At 37.2% G+C, this 21,095-nt stretch overlaps 2 protein-coding genes across 2 annotated transcripts in view; one reads left to right on the plus strand and one right to left on the minus strand.

The window, feature by feature from the left end:
• The window catches only part of LOC125672006 (uncharacterized), a 23,260-nt gene extending 17,047 nt beyond the window's left edge, over positions 1-6,213 (plus strand). The window contains exons 6-9 of the mRNA XM_048908053.2: positions 1,189-1,257; positions 3,072-3,197; positions 4,761-4,847; positions 4,942-6,213. Of these exons, the coding sequence (XP_048764010.1) occupies positions 1,189-1,257; positions 3,072-3,197; positions 4,761-4,847; positions 4,942-5,760 (1,101 nt within the window). The 3' untranslated portion in view covers positions 5,761-6,213. The remainder of the gene's footprint in view (positions 1-1,188; positions 1,258-3,071; positions 3,198-4,760; positions 4,848-4,941) is intronic.
• A 5,761-nt stretch (positions 6,214-11,974) lies between these two features.
• LOC125671619 (uncharacterized) lies at positions 11,975-17,839 on the minus strand. Its single transcript, XM_048907447.2, has 5 exons — positions 15,873-17,839; positions 15,480-15,596; positions 14,834-14,893; positions 14,129-14,329; positions 11,975-12,380 (listed from the first exon to the last, which is right to left on the minus strand). Exons 1-5 carry the CDS (start codon positions 15,940-15,942, stop codon positions 12,121-12,123), a joined length of 708 nt encoding a protein of 235 aa, XP_048763404.1. The 5' UTR covers positions 15,943-17,839; the 3' UTR covers positions 11,975-12,120.
• Between the last annotated feature and the right edge of the window lie 3,256 nt (positions 17,840-21,095).

Below are 21,095 nucleotides of genomic sequence, written 5' to 3' on the forward strand. Positions count from 1 at the left end.
GGACCAATGAGAACCGTCGTAAATATTCCCGGTATTCAATGTGTCAGCTGTAATGGCGGCGCCCATGAAAGTGTGTGTGTTTTGTTGTGCCACTATCAAAGGTATATAGATGAAAACTCCAGATTTGGCACCCAAAATGGCTGATTATTTTAACTAATACTTCACTTTCACATATGCTCCCCCCTTTTCGGAAATCCTGGATCCGCCTCTGGTATGTTTATTATCATCACTGCTTCATGGCACGTGAATAAAATCAGTCATGCACGATATAATTTAAAAATTAGATGCAAATTTGAATTAAGATATGGTCTTACAATCCCGTTCACATGTCAATTTGTAATTAGCGTAGGTGAGACATCAATTGTGTTTACACGAGAGAGGTGTGTTTTAGATCGAGGATCACAATTACTGGTTCAAATTGTGCCGACAACACAAATAGAACAAACTACGGCAGCACTTAATACGCAAGTAAGTTTAACATACCTATAGAAACCGATGAAATACCAAGTCTGTTAAAAACAACAACACACATTGCTCCCGTATCGGCGTATGATGGAACTCGAACTCGTGCTGGACATATAGACCTGTACAAACGCTTGGTAACACAGGTTTTTTCCTCCCCTGTCTTTATAGACACAAATGCATCCCTGCTTCAATAAAACAAATAAAGCATCTCGTTGAAATTTTTGTAACTTGTCAAACTTAAACGTAGTCAAAATCTTGGCTTCGAAAGCATGTTTTTCTATGCTACCGAGGACTGGAAATAAGGGGCTTTTTCATTGGTTGAATATCGCAATAAGGAATGGTAAAGCGACCAATCGCATATAGAAGCCGAGACACACCTTCCAGCAAAAATACTGGCCTTGTGACCCACGGTAGGTAATCGTCTAGAGCGACCAACCGTGGGTTTCCGACAATGACTTACAGAGGGCACATAGCATTTAAAATAGTTTTCAAATGTAAGACACTCTACAGGTGAGTTAGACGAAAGCTATTTCATGTGATTTTATCTAATGCATGGATTATTATCTAAAATGTACACAATTCACTTTACAACCTGCCAGAATGAACTATAGTGAAGAAAAAAATCAGCTTCGATATAAAGATATGGTGGTTTCGTAATGGTTTGCTTTGTATTTGTATAATTGTAATTTCCAAAATGGTGACTACAATTAATCTTGCCTATAGATTCCGTCCCTTATCACCTCTACCTGGCCTCAGCTGAACAACGACACCAAGTTCTCTCTACAAGCTGAGGTAAGTTCATCCAGTAATTAGCTGAACAACTACACCAAGTTCTCTTTACAGGCTGAGGTAAGTTCATCATTACTTAGCTGAACAATGACACCAAGTACACTCTACAGGCCGAGGTAAGTTCATCCATTACTTAGCTGAACAATGACACCAAGTACACTCTACAGGCTGAAGTAAGTTCATCCATTACTTAGCTGAACAATGACACCAAGTACATTCTACAGGCTGAAGTAAGTTCATCCATTAATTAGCTGAACCATGACACCAAATAACAGGCAAGGGTATGTTCATATATCCATAGTAGTAAAATACTTCTATAATCCTATTGGCAGTGTTAAATTCAACATACACTAATAGGCGGGTTAAATTAATAATTTAGACGGATAGATTACTCTACATGAAGAGATGAATTTATTCAATTGCTTGAGGGTAAGTTCAAACCGAAATAGCAATTCCCCTACTTTACATTGGGTTTCATCCTACAAGCAGGATAATATCATCCGTTACGTTCAGTCTACAAATAGGGTAATATCAAATGGTAAGTTCATCCTACAAGCAGGGTAATATCATCCGGTAAGTTCAGCCTACAAGCAGGGTAATATCATCCGGTAAGTTCATCCTACAAGCAGGGGGATATCATCCGGTAAGTTCATCTTACAAGCAGGGTAATATCATCCGGTAAGTTCATCCTACAAGCAGGGGAATATCATCCGGTAAGTTCATCCTACAAGCAGGGGAATATCATCCGGTAAGTTCATCATACAAGCAGGGTAATATCAGCCGGCAAGTTCATCCTATAAGCAGGATAATATCATCCGGTAAGTTGTTCTACAAGCAGGATAATATCATCCGGTAATTTCATCCTATAAGCAGGATAATATCATCCGGTAAGTTCATCCTATAAGCAGGATAATATCATCCGGTAAGTTCATCCTATAAGCAGGATAATATCATCCGGTAAGTTCATCCTACAAGCAGGGTAATATCATCCGGTAAGTTCATCATACAAGCAGGGTAATATCAGCCGGCAAGTTCATCCTATAAGCAGGATAATATCATCCGGTAAGTTGTTCTACAAGCAGGATAATATCATCCGGTAAGTTCATCCTATAAGCAGGGTAATATCATCCGGTAAGTTCATCCTATAAGCAGGATAATATCATCCGGTAAGTTCATCCTACAAGCAGGGTAATATCATCCGGTAAGTTCATCATACAAGCAGGGTAATATCAGCCGGCAAGTTCATTCTACAAGCAGGGTAATATCATCCGGTAAGTTTATCCTACAAGCAGGGTAATACCATCCGGTAAGTTCATCCTACAAGCTGGGTAATATCATTCGGTAAGTTCATCCTATAAGCAGGGTAATATCATCCGGTAAGTTCATCCTACAAGCAGGGTAATATCATCCGGTAAGTTCACCATACAAGCAGGGTAATATCATCCGGTAAGTTTATCCTACAAGCAGGGTAATACCATCCGGTAAGTTCATCCTACAAGCAGGGTAATATCATCCGGTAAGTTCATCCTCTGAACAGGGGCATGGTCATTGTATTGCCAGATTAATTCGTTCTATAGGTAGGAAGTAAGTCTATGCAACAGACCCCACAGAAAAAGATCCAACGGGAAAGGAAAAGTTAAATCAACGAATCAATAAAATTTAATGTGTATTTGGATATCTGAAGATTGATTTATATAGAACTGAAATTATACTATTATATCCAAACGTTTACGATACATATCCGTTGACAGCTACCACACATTGAAATTCTGATGATAGGCTACCGTTGGTGACCAGATTGATTATCTCATTTGTAGTTGGAGTGTTGTGGCATCAACAATTACACGGAGTACGGGCTGGAGTTGATGGACATACCAGAAAGCTGCTTCAAGGTTTACGACACATTGACGGTTCACACCAAATCATGGACTTTACTCTTCGAGGTCGAGTAATAAAATTTGTACAGATATTATTTTCTCACATTGTCACCATTCCCGGGGGAAACCGTGTTAGAATAGGTCCTCGGTACCCCTTGCCTGTCGTAAAAGGCGACTAAATGGGGCGGTCCTTCGGATGAGATCGCAAAAATCGAGGTCCCGTGTCACAGCAGGTGTGGCACGATAAAGAACCCTCCCTGCTCAAAGGCCGTAAGCGAAGAGCATAAGACTAAATTTTAAAGCCCTTCACCGGCAATGGTGACGTCTTCATATGAGAGAAAAATTCTCGAGACAGGTTAAACAATACACAATCAATCACTTTGTCACCAGTGTGAGACCGACATTGATTACGACGTCATGTATTTTCTATGATTTACGTTACATGCATACGTAAAAATATTTTGTTTTGGATTCTTCCAAATTTCAATTTGGTATAGCTTTGTGAGGGACAGTCTAGGGTTCTTCAGTTTACACAGTAAGTGTAAATCATTTTTGGGTAGGCTTTTTTTGACTGTCTTATCAGTTTTTGCATTTAAGTTAAAATGAGGATTTGCTGTCTGATGTATTTCATACCGATTATTAGACCGTCCGTGGCACACTTATTTTAGCTGATCAAGATATGGGGCTCACAGCGGGTGTGACCGGTCGACATTGGATGCTTACTCCTCCTAAGTACCTAATCCCACCCCTGGTGTGTTCAGGGGTCCGCGGTTGCCTAACTATCTATTTTGTATTGCTTATGGGATTTATGAGATTGATCACTGTTCGTTATCTTCACCTTTCATTTTAAATTTTCTCAAAGCTCCTGAATAAATATACTAAACTGTAGATAAACTGTGAGAAAATATCCCTTCATTATTTACTCGTTTGGGATAGGATTCACTGTTTAGAACTCGGGCCTTGTTCTAGACTGCGAATCTTGTATCCCCAGTGTAATTTCCCAATCGAACACCGGTACTAACAAAGGATTCTATTATTCTCTATATATTAGATGTTTATAGACGCTTCACTCTACCTCCAGTGGAACATGGCACATAGGCACGTACAATCAGGAAAATGTTAATGGATTGCGATTGAGGAGTTTCGAACTTCTACTAAAACATTAAATACGCTATTTGTTTCTTATTTCATTATTTAAATTCTAATTTTACAGTCCACTGAACCCAGAATGACATTCGTTTACAATTAAAACCCTGTTTAGAAAACCGACCTTTTCAGAGACTCAACCATTGATCGTAGTTTCAAAACGTTCTTGTTACAAATGACTATGGCATATGATGGGTATGCAGGGACTACTCTATCCGTCTATACGGATGGAGTCATACGTTTACAATAGCGTTTGAAGGCGAAACAATTTTTATAGGAACACTATGGTATATTGCATGTTCTTTTTCAGAGCATTTGGAAACATATTCCATTTTCTCAAACGTTTGATAATTTGAACTTTTAACTTATTGTTATTTCTATCTATCGGTTTAATTTACTTTTATGTTTTCCCATTCATTAACTAGAAATATTGTCACGTTACCTCGTGAACCATCTTCTTTGTATTTTCCAATTTCCTTGCAGACACCTTGTCTTCAACAAATAGAGAATTGGTTCAGAACTAACTTGCCTATTTGGGTAACCATCTTGATCCTGATATGTATCATACAAGTAAGTTTTTGCACAGTATTATAAACTATCGCAATGGTTTTCTGGTAATCTTGTAAGTACAACGGTGATTAACAAACGCTGTATTTCCTGTCAGTTTGTGAGTATGGGATTAGGAATATCCGTCAGTGTAAAGATAGAGGAGAACATGGTGGTCCACCCCGCGCCCGATCCCCCTGACGAGGAGCAACCACCAGATGGTGCTACTATTATTTGTTCGGAATCGCCCCATCCAGAATCATCACGCATGAGTGAATTCTCTGATCAACAGTCCACGTCCTCCCTTTCAGGAGAGACGACGACCGGGAAACTGTCTGAAGTTCCGGAGGAAGACGAGGAACAGCTGTCGTCTGGTGTGGTGTGTTGTGATTCCAAGGACGATTTTGACGCAAGCAGATCTCAGACGCGTTCTCCCACAGAGAATGACGTAGATACGGAGAAAGTTCAGACAAAGTCAAACGGAGCGGTAGAAGAGCCAATGGCAGTTCCTGAATATGATAGCGAGGCAACTGATAGTGGTATTAAAGAGGCTGCTTTACTTGTTGTTTACAGCAATGAAACACATCGCTATGAAAATCAGAATTCATCAACATTGGTTGAATCCAAGACGGAAGACCTTACGGCGTCCCAATCCAATGCAGAAACCACCACAGATCTAAACGGAGGCAATGTTCATCCTCAACTAGAGAATGGTCAACAGAATGACGACATACAACATCTGAACAAATCAATAACTTCTTTACAAAATGCGATCAATGCATCTAGTGATGATAGGCAGGCGGGCCTTGAGCAAGACTTCGGCGCTCAATCTAAACCAGAGAGTGACAGTCTTAAAAATGAAGCAGAAACACAGGACGTGCAACGGATGGAAGGGATTGGTGACCAAAAAGTTAAAGACCACCAGGCAGGAAGATAAGAAGCTTAAACAAACGATGGAAACTGTAGCCACAACGTAGGAAATGATCAATCAGTACCACTCAACGTCCTAGACATTCAATCTAAGTATGATTAAAATTCCAAAACGACGAAGTTTCTTCAACTCGACAAGTAAATTGGTCTCCACAATCGCCAGCTTATAGTAATTAAGACACAATTTTACTTTGTGAAGAGAAAGGATTATATAATTGCTAGGGTTAAAGCCAACACCAAATGACAAGAGGGATGACGATGGACGCTTCAGTTTACACAAATAGGAACTGGCTTTTTTATTTGAGTTACGCTTCTCATTTTAATTAAAAAGGACTGTATTAACTTTTTAAAACTAATTTATCAATGTATCTGAAACTTCACAACTATTTCAAAAGAACACAAATTCATGGAATATAACTCTGCTGTGTACATATAATGAAATAAATGTATTAGTAGTGTTTACTGTAGGAAGAACATTATGTCCAAATTATGGTGCAGATTACAAAGAGGGATTAGGAACGATGAGTAACCTTAAATGACAGTTGACGTGTAGTACTAAACGCCTCGTCAGGATCATTAAAACTATCATCGGATGATAAGATATAATGATTATTTTCTATTCCCCCATCGACCAAATAAGGGTGAGGGGTGACCTTCTCTTCTGTTCCCCATCCACTAGATAAGGGGGAAGTGAATGACCGTCGCTATTTCCCATCCACCTGATAAGTGGAGAAAGCAATCTGTCACTGCTCTCATTGACTAGATAGATAAGGGAAGGAATGATCTTCACTGCTTCCCCATTCGCCAGATAACGAGGAGGGAAGATTCTCTATCTTCTCTAGATAAGGGGAGTGATATTATCTATTCCCTACCCAATACCTTCTCTATTCCACACCCAAGATATAATGAAGGATACGACCGTCTCTATTCCCCGTCCACACGGCAATGGGGGAGTTGCCTTCTGTATTTGTCATCCACCAGATAAGAGAAAGTGATGACTTTCTCTACCCCCAATTCACTTCTAATATTGCATACAAACCTTTTAATTTTAAACAAACTTTGCACTGCCTAGATGTAGACCATCTTTCACTTAATCTTCATCTTCTTTCAACTACAGTCCAGTTGGACATGTCATTATTGGTGATGTTGATATAGTTGAAGATGAGGACCTCAAATCACTTATTTTAAAATTTCCTAAATACAGAGAACCTTGATCTTTCAATTGGCGACAGAACTTCATCTTTATTATGATTTTGTTTTCCAACAGTTGGAAGTTATGTTTAACAAAGTAAGTTTTTGGATGACTGATCACTAGATATGAATATTTCCGTTTTCCATCTTTGTTGAAGAAGCAACTGTCTATGATGTCAAATAGTTTAGTCTTTAATTTATCGTGAGGAATGGTGCAAAGTGTTGAATAGTCATACGTTTTGATGTTGTTGATTTGAGAAAAGTTTTGCGATTTCAAATTAACTAAAAGTTCATTAGAATTTTTTAGAATCCACATTTGATTTACAACACTTCTGGCATATGTAGTGGCACAGTATGTTTGAAGTTTCTCTTTCACAGCTGTAAATATTTTCGTGAGGATCAAAGGTAGGGGCTTGGTAGAACATTTTCTGGATCCAGCAATGTATCTTTGTAAGTTTAGGAATCCAGTATATAGGTACGGTAACTCATATTCATCCGATCCATTGACTGGGATATTGAACGTGTCTAAAACTGAAGCATGGCTTTGAAGAATTTGATCTTTTGAACGGGCAGTTGGAGTATAAGTACGATTACCAAAAGTGAAATTAATACCAAGTTCGTATAAAATACAGTTGTATTAATGAGCCTTACAAACAAAGATAATGGTGTCACAAGCTTTGTCACCTGGAACAAAAACATATTCCTCATGTAACCTATCTAATTCTTTATCACTTCTAATTTACTAAACACAGAAGGATAGATGGTACGTACTTTTATTTTCATATATCTAATGCGGGATTTTAATATTCCTCTTATGCTTTTAATCCATTCTGACAATGTATCAAGTTCTTTTCCATATTTAGCCCATCGTCTGGCATAATTTTCGACATAATTCTTAATAGAGATGAAGTTCTGTCACCAATTGAATGACCGAGGTTCTCTGTATTTAGGACGTTTTAGAATAATTGATTTGAGGTCCTCATTTTCAACTGTATCAACATCACCAGTAATGATATGTCCGACTGGACAACAGTGGAAAGAAGACGAAGAAAAAGAACACGTAGGTGGATTAAGTGTAAGATGGTCTATTTCTAGGCAGTGCAAAGTTTGTGTATAATTAAAAAGTTTGGATGCAATAGTAGAAGTATAGCTGTAGGAAATACAGGGCGTAGAAGTGAACTTGAAATATTGTATGATTTTCGAAATATGTTTAAATCTTATAGAGTACTAATATTACCCCACAGTGTTTATATCACGTATCTAGTAATGCAAGGGTACCAGGTTTGATCTCCAATTGATCCAAAAAAAATGTCTCCCCTTCTTTGCTATATATATACTAGCGGGGAAAAAAGAACTATGTATACTTAAAAGTTAAAAACAAGAGGCCCAGGGGCCTTATAGGTCACCTGAGTATCATGTAACAACCTTCCAATGTTTGAATTAGGTTTGTGTTTAAATATAAGAATTTTACTTTTGGATGGAAGAAACATTGAATAGCTATGTGGTCATGAAGTGCATGTGTCATTTTTATGTTCAATCAATAATCCTTTTTAAAAAACCTAGGTCTGAGACATCATAAAGAAAAGGGTTATTTACTCCTTAGATAAAACCAATATAAGAAGATTTTCAAAGAATTTCTACATTTTCACTATATGACCAATAGAGCCCCACCCTAACACAAGAACCCTTTTCCCAGGGGCCATGAATTTCACAATTTTGGTAGAGGGCTCAACGCTCATTATAATTATGCCCACAGTTTGGCTTCTTGATGTCCAGGAGTAAAGAAGAAGATTTTTTAAAATTACACTCATTTTGATGGTTTTTGCCCCACCCCTCAGGCCCCAGGGGGGTAGGGACCACGAATTTCACAATTTTTGTTCCCCTCCACCCACAGATGCTATATGCCAAAATTGGTTGAAAATGGTTCAGGAGTTTCAGATAAGAAGCTGAAAATGTTCAAATGTTAACGCACGACGAACGACGACGGACAAAAACAGATAGCAATAGGTCACCTGAATGATTCAGTTGACCTAAACATAAAGAGAATTCGTTGATCTCCCTTTATTCTTAAAGGCATAGTGTATATACTAAACGCGAGTTTATCGCGTTCGATTCGCCTCAACGGCCACAGCACGCTTTTCTGGAATTTCAAGCCTAAGCGACACGTGGTTAGTAATCGATTAGAATTTCTTCCATTCATTGAGAGTATTCAATATACTGAAACAGAAAAACATTGGTTTTGGAATAAAATGTTGATCAAGAGTTGCCTCACATGATTGAAATGATCGTTTGCATGCTATTGAGATGCTGGAAGCTGGGATGTCTAAAAGCATTGTAGCTAGCGCGGTGTAGGAGGCATCGTCTTTCTATAACAGTAATTGGGCGGAACTTCCGTTTACGGAAGAGTCGAGATTTCATCTCGCAGAGACGGCCGTTTTTTTCTTTTTTTTTTTGGCTTATCCTCGTGCTGGAGAACGTTACATTGATGCCTGCGTTATTCAGTGCCGATATATCGGAAGAGGGAACGTTATGGTCTGGGGTGGAATTATAACACATGGAAGGACCCCTTTGGTGACAGTGGAGGGCAATTTAACTAGCGTATGCTACTGTGACGAGATTGTACGTCAGCACGTCATTTCATTCATTTACAACAACCAGCGTAACGTCATTCTACAGTAAGACAACACACGACCGCACGCGTTGTTAGTGACTATCTACAGCAGAAAAACGTGTATGTGCTACTCTGGCTTTGCGGTATCGCCTTTAGAACATGTTATAATACATGGTATACATAATGCAACACAATATTTTGTATACATGTATATACAATACATAAGAGCCGACATCCCATTTTTACTTGCCACAACCACTATCACAATATTCGAACTCTAAAACAAACCTGGTAATATACCCCCAGGTATGTGAGGTTTTTTTGTAGGAACAAGATGGGGTGAGCCCGAAATGTCACGAAAAATTACATATTATTGAGAAGCGGCTTCTGGGTTTCATCTGGTAATGTTAATCTCCAGAATGACAAAAAAAGATTGTACATCCAACAAAATTGAAAGTCTTTCTCTTTCTCATTAGTTACTATGGTACCCAGAGCCCCTCTAACCACTATAGCAGCATTGCAAACTGTTTATATGGGACAAAGAAATACGATTGTGGACATATTAGACAGCGGTTGAACCTTAAACTTCTGTTTAATGTTGATATCACTATGAATTGAATCCTGTATCTCGGTATGTAAAAACACTGGTAGAGTACCAGTAAATTCGTTGAACGGGCCACTCCCGGATACAGGCTCTATCAAACGTTGTCGAGATCTAGAAGTTCTAGTTAGTTTCGTGTTGTACAACAAAGCAAAATTGTAATATTCGAATGCACGTTAAGAGATGAACACCAATGGCGATTTGATGACAGAATTAACTCATTGATGTGGTTAATTTAACAAGAGACTTTTAACCATCTACATACAAGTTGATTACGCGATAAGACGGACAATTAAGCAGCTTACAATAAAATTGCAATATTCATTTCCTTAACTGACCTTTGAACTGATCATTGGTGGAAGTTTGTTCGTCCGTTCATCCCACTATTGATTAGGCCCATAATTTTATAATGGCTGGGCAGTAGCTCATATTTGCACATGCGTTGCTTATTAATATACGATGTGTCATAACTCTAAAGCAAGGGCTTTTAATGAAAGGCAAGGGTCATTGGTATTAATAAGCTAGACATTTTCCTCTGGGCCACAACTCTGTTTTAAGTTCGTGCTTAGAACAGGAGTTTCTTGGACACAAATAGTGTGTCTTATACCAGACCCAATGTCATATGTCCAAGGTCAGTGTCACTGAGCAAAAGGGTCAGCTAGACTACTTTGAATAAGGTATACACGGATATTAGTACCATTAGAAAAGCTCTAATTTAAAATATAGTATGAATATATTACACTCATCGCGGCACATGGTACTAATATGATATGAATATATGGTAATTAACTCGGCTACATAACCATGAGGTCGTGTGTTCGAGCCACGCTTGTGTCATAGCAGCATTAAACCTAATTGAAACGACAATGCCTCCTACAACACGTTAACCTCGCAACACGGTGACGTCAGAGCAGAACAGGACGGATAGCAGAACGTCGAGGACGGATGTTGGTATCTCGCATTCTGTTCCGCACGGTACGAGGACCCATGTATGCTTGAACTTGCGGTCAAAGAAGCCGATAGGAATCGATTAATCAAATGTGATATCCATACATATACGTATCTTGCCGACGTGACGTCACACGCGGGTGTTCTGGGTCGTGGACGGTCCCGAACGGTGCTAGTTTGCTGATATCGTCTCCTTAGAACATTTACAGTGTTAATATGAACTCCAAACTGCCTTGTCACGTTACTTTGAGACATTCCAGCAGGCTTCAACATAGCGCTTTATAGTTCAACTCTTCAACATCATCGTCAGTTACTTGAATCTGTTTCAGTATGGGGAAACACACCTTTATAAAGATTGTCGAGAAAGTTCACATGAAATCTATACTCAAGGAATCCTCATACACTAGTTCTGCACTTGCAGGGGCGATAAAACATGCATGCATCTTAAAATTAACAATGTTTTTATGCTTATGACAGCAATTTTGTTTCATTTAATGGATGAATCATGCAGATTCTTCTCAATTTGTTTCGTATTTAGAGCCACGCATCCCACTCAGCTACCACGTCATTGTACGTTACCCAGCAGAGAGAAACCAATATGGCTGCATAATATTCTACAATACGGAACTATAAACTACATATGAATAGGCGCATATATGAGAATACTGTAAAATAAAGCTGGTTATTATTGCCTCATACCAAGATGTGTGAGCGGATATTGAAGAGCAATGCTGCGTACTCAGTTCGATTTGATAACTATATTTTACGTGAAATTGATATTTTAAGAGTGCTTTAACCATGAAAACCCAGCAATTTCCTCACAATATTGTCCTCTCTACGTGCGATCGAGAAGATGAAATTAACACCAGGTAGTCCTTGATATTTATAGAAAAATATAACAAACTATACATTGGTAAAACATTAAGACGAATGCAGTTTCTAATAAGCCACATTCTGGTTTCACAGTATGTAAACATCGTGTATGGTGACATATTGTATTAGCACTGTTGATGTCGTCATCTCCCTAGAACACACAGAGGTGATTTCTGTCTTTCCATTTCACTCTCTACGATGAAATTTTTAAATGACTGAGAACTCTCCATTTTATCATGAATAAACCACAGGATTGCGTAGCAAACGAGAGTGAATATGATGACGACAAACGTTACCGTGACAACCGCGATAGCGAGGGTGAGAAGGTGGAAGTCACAATAATGTGTGGCGGACTTGTTTTCCGTCTGCACGATCTTTAGAAGATTGTACACTAGCACCGCACCTGCAATAGTTAAAAAAGAAATCAAAACGCTGCATTACCTGAACGGGAAAGCTCACCGATCGATGCTTAGCTTAGCCCAGTATATGTAGACCTAAATACATACAATCATAAATATAACTGCATCTTATTGGATATAATCTAAAAATATGCAGTACATTACAACATCAACACTGTTATTTGTACTCCTTATCAAATAAATATTTCCAATGTTGTTGTTTTTGATACCGTTAAAAATTGTAATGATAGGAATTTCCTCGTAAACGCGCTGTAGATGTAAACAATGTGCGTATGAATGCAAAAGTAATAGATAAATGTATGACGTCTATTTTAATGGCTGGAGAATCTGACAAAAGTGATAGTAAAATGCAAATAAAAAACTAAATTTCATTTTTGAAAATACTTGAGGGTATGAACTGCGACGATTCACACTGGCATATTTTTTTACGAAGCGCATGTATATCGGGGAAAGTCAGCCTAGGTATGCACCAATACATCTTTATTGGGATATAACCAATTGTCAAGAGAATATATATATATATATAATAATAATAATAAAAGTCAAGAAACACAAAACTTGAATAACATTTCACTGTTAGCCCTTTCGGCTTTAATGCCTCTTCAGACAGTTATAAAAAAAATTATATATATTTTTTTTTACAAACTATATATATATATATATATATATATATATATATATGTACATATATGGTGTGAAAAACAGTTTTTGTGTTCTTAATAAAAAAAAATTATGGAATCTGTTATTAATTCATATATTTATGACAATAGATTGACCCCAGCAACGCTCAACGAAAGAGGCAATATATTGTTGTTCATATCTTTGGTAAAGTAGCATTAATCTATTGAAATGAAAAACGACAATCATGCTTGTAAGCATCAATATTTTGTTGTCAGATTTACATCTTTCGATTAAGGTATTTTGTTGCCAGACTTGTTTCCTTGGATTAAGGTATGAGACTGAAACGTTATTGTTTAGTCCATATAACGTCTCCTGTTTGAAGTTTATGGCCCTGATCAAATACAAGGATGAATCTTAATTTTGAGGTTAAAGGTCAAAGCTACAAATATTTCACACCTATCATGTATCATTGCAGCTCCTGCAATAGGACCAATAGTGACTACTTCCATATTTCAAGATTGAAAAAAAAAATCAGGTTTTAAAACACATTTAATTCAACCTAAAACGTATTACGTTTGTGTTAGAAAGGTTTGTATCATTGAATTATTTGTGTTAGAAAGGTATGTATTATTGAATTGTGTTAGAAAGGTATGTATTATTGAATTGTGTTAGAAAGGTATGTATGATTGAATTGTGTTAGAAAGGTATGTATAATTGAATTGTGTTAGAAAGGTATATATTATTGAATTGTGTTAGAAAGGTATGTATGATTGAATTATTTGTGTTAGAAAGGTTTGTATGATTGAATTATTTGTGTTAGAAAGGTTTGTATGATTGAATTATTTGTGTTAGAAAGGTATGTATTATTGAATTGTGTTAGAAAGGTATGTATTATTGAATTGTGTTAGAAAGGTATGTATGATTGAATTGTGTTAGAAAGGTATGTATAATTGAATTGTGTTAGAAAGGTATATATTATTGAATTGTGTTAGAAAGGTATGTATGATTGAATTATTTGTGTTAGAAAGGTTTGTATGATTGAATTATTTGTGTTAGAAAGGTATGAATTATTGTATTACGTTTCTGTGAGAAAGGTATGCCTGATACCTACCTGTACACCCCCAAAACACGAGAAATAACGTCAACATGTCGGTGACGGTATACAAACAATGTCTCTCCCCTTCAGGGGGCGCAATATTGCACATTATACGAGCACCTTGTAGGACACATTTGAATAACAATGCTGTTCCATTTAAACTCAGAAAGAGCGGAAGTAGAGGTTCACATGGGCAATTGTGGAATTCCATGATTCCTGTTGATAGAAAATTGTGAAAAGTAAAAACAAAGACATGATGTAACATGAATAAATGTGAATTTCAAATCAAATATTAATGCTTCTACTTCATAAATGCATGTTTCTAAAATAAATCATGCATGTTGTATTATATGCTCAAGCCCTTTTTTATCTTTTTAAATTTTTTTTTTTTTTCGCAACTTATCAAACTATATCCGGTGCTGCTTCATGACTTATCTGTAATTAACGTTTTCTGGTGAGCGATTTCATCATTTATTGTGGAAATGATTTTTAAAAAACTGAATAAATACTGTAATCTATTACTATCTCATAAAGACCTGTAGAAACTGTTTTGTTAATGATGTGCCCACACGTAATCACGGACAAAGCATGGATTTTACAGAATTACCGTACATCTAACAGCAATTCCAGGAAGCAATAAAATAGTCTTATTTACTTCACAGTTTCATTGTCCTGTGTATAGCGTACGATTGATCCGTTTTAATAAGTGCAAATGCTCACCAAATGTTAAACATAGAGCGGATACAGCCAGGCCTATCGTTAGCATCAACAAGCCAAACACTGAAACAGAACGGAGAAGATAAAGATACAATCTAAGCGTCGAACTGACAAATAAAAAAAAATCATGTGAACTCTTGTATTTTTTCATTATTCACTGTAATGAAAATCTCTGAACGAGTAAAGGTACGTGTAGCTCTATACCTGTATATAGCATAGAAACTATATGTAATTTTGCGCTTTATAAATGAATAAAATAATAATACATATACTAAACAATGGTAAAATATTACATTCACAAAACACATACACACGTATGTATGTATATGTGTATGTATGTGTGTATGTGTTTCTTGTCTTTGCAGTGGAAGTCATCAATGTTTTATTGATATTTTTCTATATCAAATCACTATAAAGACAAAAAATAAAGCTTGGACACGACGTTGAATATTGATACTCTTTTCTTATGATTCTTCATTCCACTGCGCAGAATCTAAATATTGTAGGCGTATATTGAGGTGAACGTTTATTTAATAAATGAATATTCGTATCTCTTCTAGATGAATGTGGTGCATTTAATACATACCTGTAAACCATATGGTTTTGTGCTTATAAGTTGACCTGAACGTGACCCTGTCGCTGTACTCACCCGACTTGTTGAAGGAGTTGTTCACGTGACAGATAAAATTATAAGCGTCCTCCTCTTCCATGTAAGCGTTTTGAAGAATTCGACAGTGGCACCCCTTCCCGCCACTATCCTCGTGCTCTGTAAAAGCAGAAGTCATTGAGCTCTGAAAATTGACAGAAGTTGAACGACAGCTAATGAAGCTGCCATCTGCAGTATTGATACAACGACTCCTTCGAGTATCAGGACAATGCTACAACACACAGTCCGACAAGGGTTAAAATCCTATCTCTGAAAGCATACCAACTCTGAACACCGCAACATTTTCTGTTAACATTCCAACGCTTGTATTACACAAAACACATGTGTTTAATGCATGCGAGTTGTTTTTTTTTATTATTACTTTGCACGTCGTACCTGTTTTCCCGCCAGTGGACTGTTCGACGCAGACGACATCTTGCAGCAGAAAATCGCTGGGGCTGGCCATCACGGTCCCCGTCTCTATCTGGTCATGACAGCTGAAGTCAATTACAGAAAATCTCCACACAGTCCACAGAAAACGCACAGCTTGTCTTCCCCTCACTCTCCGCACACTGTCAAGATCACATATACATTACCCAGAGGCGCTGAAAGCTGGAGAACTTCATTTCCTGGTCTGCTTTGTGTTTCATTTAGGTAACATACACACAACAAGCCGCGCGGAGAGGAACCACCATCCCTAATACGTGTAGAGCGGAGCCTGGAGGGCGTGTGTCGTAACGTCGTAACTTCCGCTGTCACATGTACAGGTAGTCAACGGTAAAAATCCGTCTCTTTAGCTCCAACAGACATTGTGAAAATTCTGGAAGTATACATATATAATCCTGTCCGGACAAGAGCACCGAGTTTTATTTTCTCAGGTGTTCACTCGGTCGTTTGCTAGTGTGTCTTTAAACGCTAATTCCCTACATTAAGACGCATTATTCTGTACATTACGAAGATTAAACGTGATATAAGGTAACTATTGTCAGCGTGGCTGTGATTTGAAACAAGGTGTACTCCTTTGCAAGTTATTTTCAAATTGTAGGAAATCAATACTTTCCGTCGTCAGCATCTAACAGCGTTCTAACTGTGCGCTGTCACACGGGAGCGTGCATTTTACCTGTTCAGTACAGCTGTTCCTTTGTTTCTTCACTAGACTGAATAAAGCAATCAATCATAACAATTTGAACAATCTCATGAAAGAGGAAATATATAAGAATTACCCTCTGCATCTTACCTAGTTCGTGGATTAATAATGACCACAGAGCATTATTGTATGTAAGATAGAGTTGAGACTATCGCGACATAGTGTTTTTGGTATGGAAGAGTAGAAATAAGCTCTTTCAAAAAAAAACAACAACTTATACCGGTACAAATAATATTTGTCAGAATATTCTTGAAGAGCAAAGAAAAGAATAGAATGAGTCATGATCGACAAGATGGAGAATTCAATACCAAGTTACGGCAGTATATTTTCAGAAAATGAACATGCCAAGAAATTCTTAGCAAAATCTCCGGTATAGAAAAACCGTTATAAATCAGTGACCGCAATTAAGAGATAAGCGACGGCTACTATTAATCAGCATGTAATATGGCCCTATTGAAGCCAACGAATTCAGACCGGACGGGATTTCTTGGCATGGTCATGATTTTTGTGTATTCAACTAAAAACACTCAAATAACCCCATACAAGCTTATTTGGTCAGTTTTGAAAATTATTTTTGCACATTAATGGCAAAAATTACAAATTGTGACCCCCCCCCCCCCTTGCACTTCATCACATATTTTGAATGAATCGTTAGAGAACGCTGTAATTTATCACTTGTTTAAATTGATGCCAATAACGCGCTAATGCCGAATAACGCTGTTGGAAATGCTCAATGTTACCCGTCTCGTCTGTCGACACCGCAAAAACAACATCCTACGCAGAATTTTCGTAAGCTTTTACCCGCAAACAAGACTACACTCAAATCCACATGTTTTTCACATGTGTGTAAACAGCCTGAGTGCACCTCAGGAAGTAGCCTCAGCTACCAACATCAAATAGTTCCTTTGTATATAACTGATTATTTCCGAAAATTACACAAAATTTTCTAATCAGGGGTACAAAAATTAAGAGAAAAGAAGAAGAGGAAATGAGAAGAATCGCGCAGGGGGAAAAAAAGCATTCTTTTAAATATATGGAACTACCATTGACTAAGCTCATTTTGATTGGACAATTACCGGTGTGATACCTTTACACATTAGACGAACGATCCCGATGCCGGCATATTTTGTAGAATATTGAATATACCTTTCTGTCTGCAGAATGTGTATTGATACAGTAGTTCATATTTTTAAAATTATTTTTACTACCCCCCCCCACCCCACCCTTTCAAATTTTCCGTTCCAAACTCGGCTATACCGTACTCGTTTACCATGCCAAGAAATTCTTAGCAAAATCTCCGGTATAGAAAAACCGTTATAAATCAGTAACCGCAATTAAGAGAGAAGCGACGGCTACTATTAATCAGCATGTAATATGGCCCTATTGAAGCCAACGAATTCAGATCGGACGGGATTTCTTGGCATGGGCATCTGTGTCGCGTAGCAAGGAATTTTCATGAGCAGATCCATGAAGGACCGGATGTAAGGACAGCTTAGATTCAGGGCTAAGGACTTCAGGTCTGGACAGCACAGATCCAGGGTTTGGGAACGAAGGTCCGGTCATCGAAGATCCAAAAATAGCGATCCGAGATCTGGATAAGAAAGATCTAGGGATAGGATTGGAGATCTGGATAATAAGATTTAGGGATAGGATCGGATAATAAGATCTAGGAATTGGATCGGATAATAAAGATCTAGGGATATGATCGAAAATATGGATAATGATATCTAGGGATACGATCGGAGATCTGGATAATAAGATCTAGGAATAGGATCGGAGATCTGAATAATAAGATTTAGGGATAGAATCAGAGATCTGGATAATAAGATTTAGGGATAGGGTCAAATATCTGGATAATAAAGATCTAGGGATAGGATCGGATAATAAGATCTAGGAAAAGGGTCGGAGATATGGATAATAAGATCGGATATCTGGATAATAAGATCTAGGGATAGGATTGGAGGCGGTTTATTTATTTATATGTTGTTCTATGTCATTTTTGAGAATCTGATTTGTTACTCATATCACAGGAACCGGTAATTTTTTCTCTGATAATAATAGTACAAGTTTATACCATACCACCCCTAAAAAATAAAAACCCACAAGGAATGATACGAATTTTTACTCAAAACGTCGATTTAAAATAGCTCTAAAACTCTGCTATTATTGTCACCCACCCCAAAGTTCTTTCTGATCCAGTCATTTCAATATTTATGCCAATGATCCACCATAAAAATAATCCTCATCGACTCTTATTATTCACAATCGTCATATGAAGAAGTTCATTGGTTAGATGCATTTCGGGGAGCATCCATCAGTTTGACTGATATTCTTGTTTTTTCCTTTGCTTGACAAGAATATTAGACAAATGCGAAGTCAACTTCTCTTGCTGCACACCACCCCTTTTGAAAAACGATGCTACCTGCCTGCTCTTTAGTGGATACGATTTGTGGTGTGAAATGTGTGAACATATTCCACTGCCGCCAATCGTCTCCTTAACAATACAAATCACTGGGGTAGTCAAACAAACAATTGAACAGAATCGATGTACTATCAGTAAAGTTACAATTGTTCTAGCTGTCAGAATTAGATCTATTTGGATTGCAAATAGTCAAGATACAGGGATGTTCGATTTAAACTGAGTGCGGAGAAAGCGGCAATATTATTCTAAAAGGAACCTTTAAATTCTTTACCAATTAAGTAAATGTTTCTTTGCTGAGGTGATTTGTGAACAATTAGCTAATTTGAACGTGTCAATCATGAAATAGTATTCGTTAGTTAAGTGTTAAGAGGTACTTGTCAAGGAGGGTAACTCTAACAGAAGAAAATAGGAAACTATCCCTGTCAACTCTTGGAATCACGTGACAATATAATCACATGATATAAACAGTCATTCTTGTTTCCTTTCCCTTTGAAAATTCTGGCAACATGTGATACATCAGGCCTTTTCCACAGCCCACTGGCACTTTGTTAAGTACATTTTTACCATTTAGCTGTTTGTCTCTTATTTTACAAGTTTTATCGTATTTTTTTTTTATACAGTCTTTCTTACTTTTGATTCCATGTTTACATTAAATCTCTACCACATGTATGTCCTACATTCATACGCATATTAAGTAGTTCCAAAATGAGGATCGGAAAACAGCAAGTTTAAACAATTTACAGTAAGCATCAATTTAATTGCACCAAAAGCATTTCATAATATGACTGAATATTTATTCCAAACATAAATGTTGGATATAAATACTTTTACAAGATTTCTGTAAAAAGCCGTTGCTCGTATAGCGCACGGACCTCTGAAACTACATGGGTGATTCTGCGTGTTAATAAAAAGGATGACTTCATCATAGAAGATTGAACAGTGATCGTATTATCTTCTATAGCTGATAGTCTGTATTAATTTTCTTTAAAAATTTAAATGAATTGCGAATGCCTTTAACAGTGGGGTATTTAGCGAAATAAACATTGGCAAAGAAGATTGGAAGTTAATGATGAAAATATAATGGATGAATTCTTTAAAGGACATATTCATTCTGTGGGTTTCTTTGGGGGGTTGGGGGTTGGGGTGGGAGGGGTTTTTTGGTTTGTATTTTGATTGTTGTATGGATGGTCACTACGAAGAGCGGCGCATCAGGGAAAAGACAAAAAGACGTCAGAATAGAAAACATCGCACAAACTCCACCTCCGATCTAGCCTCCAGTATTTTCTGTTCCCATTGTAATAGATTCTTTCAAGCAAAGATCGGCCTAATTAGTCATCTCCGCAACTCTCTCTCTCTCTCTCTCTCTCTCTCTCTCTCTCTCTCTCCTGTGCTCACAGTGACTTTGATCCTGAGAGAACAGGGATGATGCCCGCCATTCTCCTGCGTACAATGCTACTAATGTTAACATTTTACTTATGTCATAGACTAAGAAATTCCAGCATTTTATCTATAAAAAAGACACAAAAACATGATATACAAACAGTATCTATAACACAATTTGGATAAATCTGTTCTTAAACTGGAACTAAATTAGATTATTTTCCTAGATTGCACAATTCTTTATAATTTTCTGTAAAAAGTTCTTCTGATTTAAACACAATATCTCGTCTAGAGTAATAGTTCTTTATGATTTTACCTCATACTGATTTTGAATAACACAAAAACAAAACTCTTCTTTTTATAGCCTAATTTGCAAAGCCTGAATATCTTTTTTTCCTCACCAACTCCGTATCATCTTAAATCATGAGTAGACATCTTAAATCATGAGCAGACAATCTCAACCTAGTACGTTATGTACTTCTTATGACCAACACAAATATTAATGTAATGTTTAACTATTAACTTATTGTTGATATAAGGTTTACTTTGGTGGATTACAAAAGCAAAACCTCGTTGTTTTTTATGATCATTCTGTGATATGGTGTATCAATTATTTTTAAATTCTCGCCGTTGCTATTATATATATATATATATATATATATATATATAT

Source organism: Ostrea edulis, chromosome 4 (genome assembly GCF_947568905.1).
Source record: "Ostrea edulis chromosome 4, xbOstEdul1.1, whole genome shotgun sequence".
In the NCBI taxonomy this organism is placed as follows: domain Eukaryota; kingdom Metazoa; phylum Mollusca; class Bivalvia; order Ostreida; family Ostreidae; genus Ostrea; species Ostrea edulis.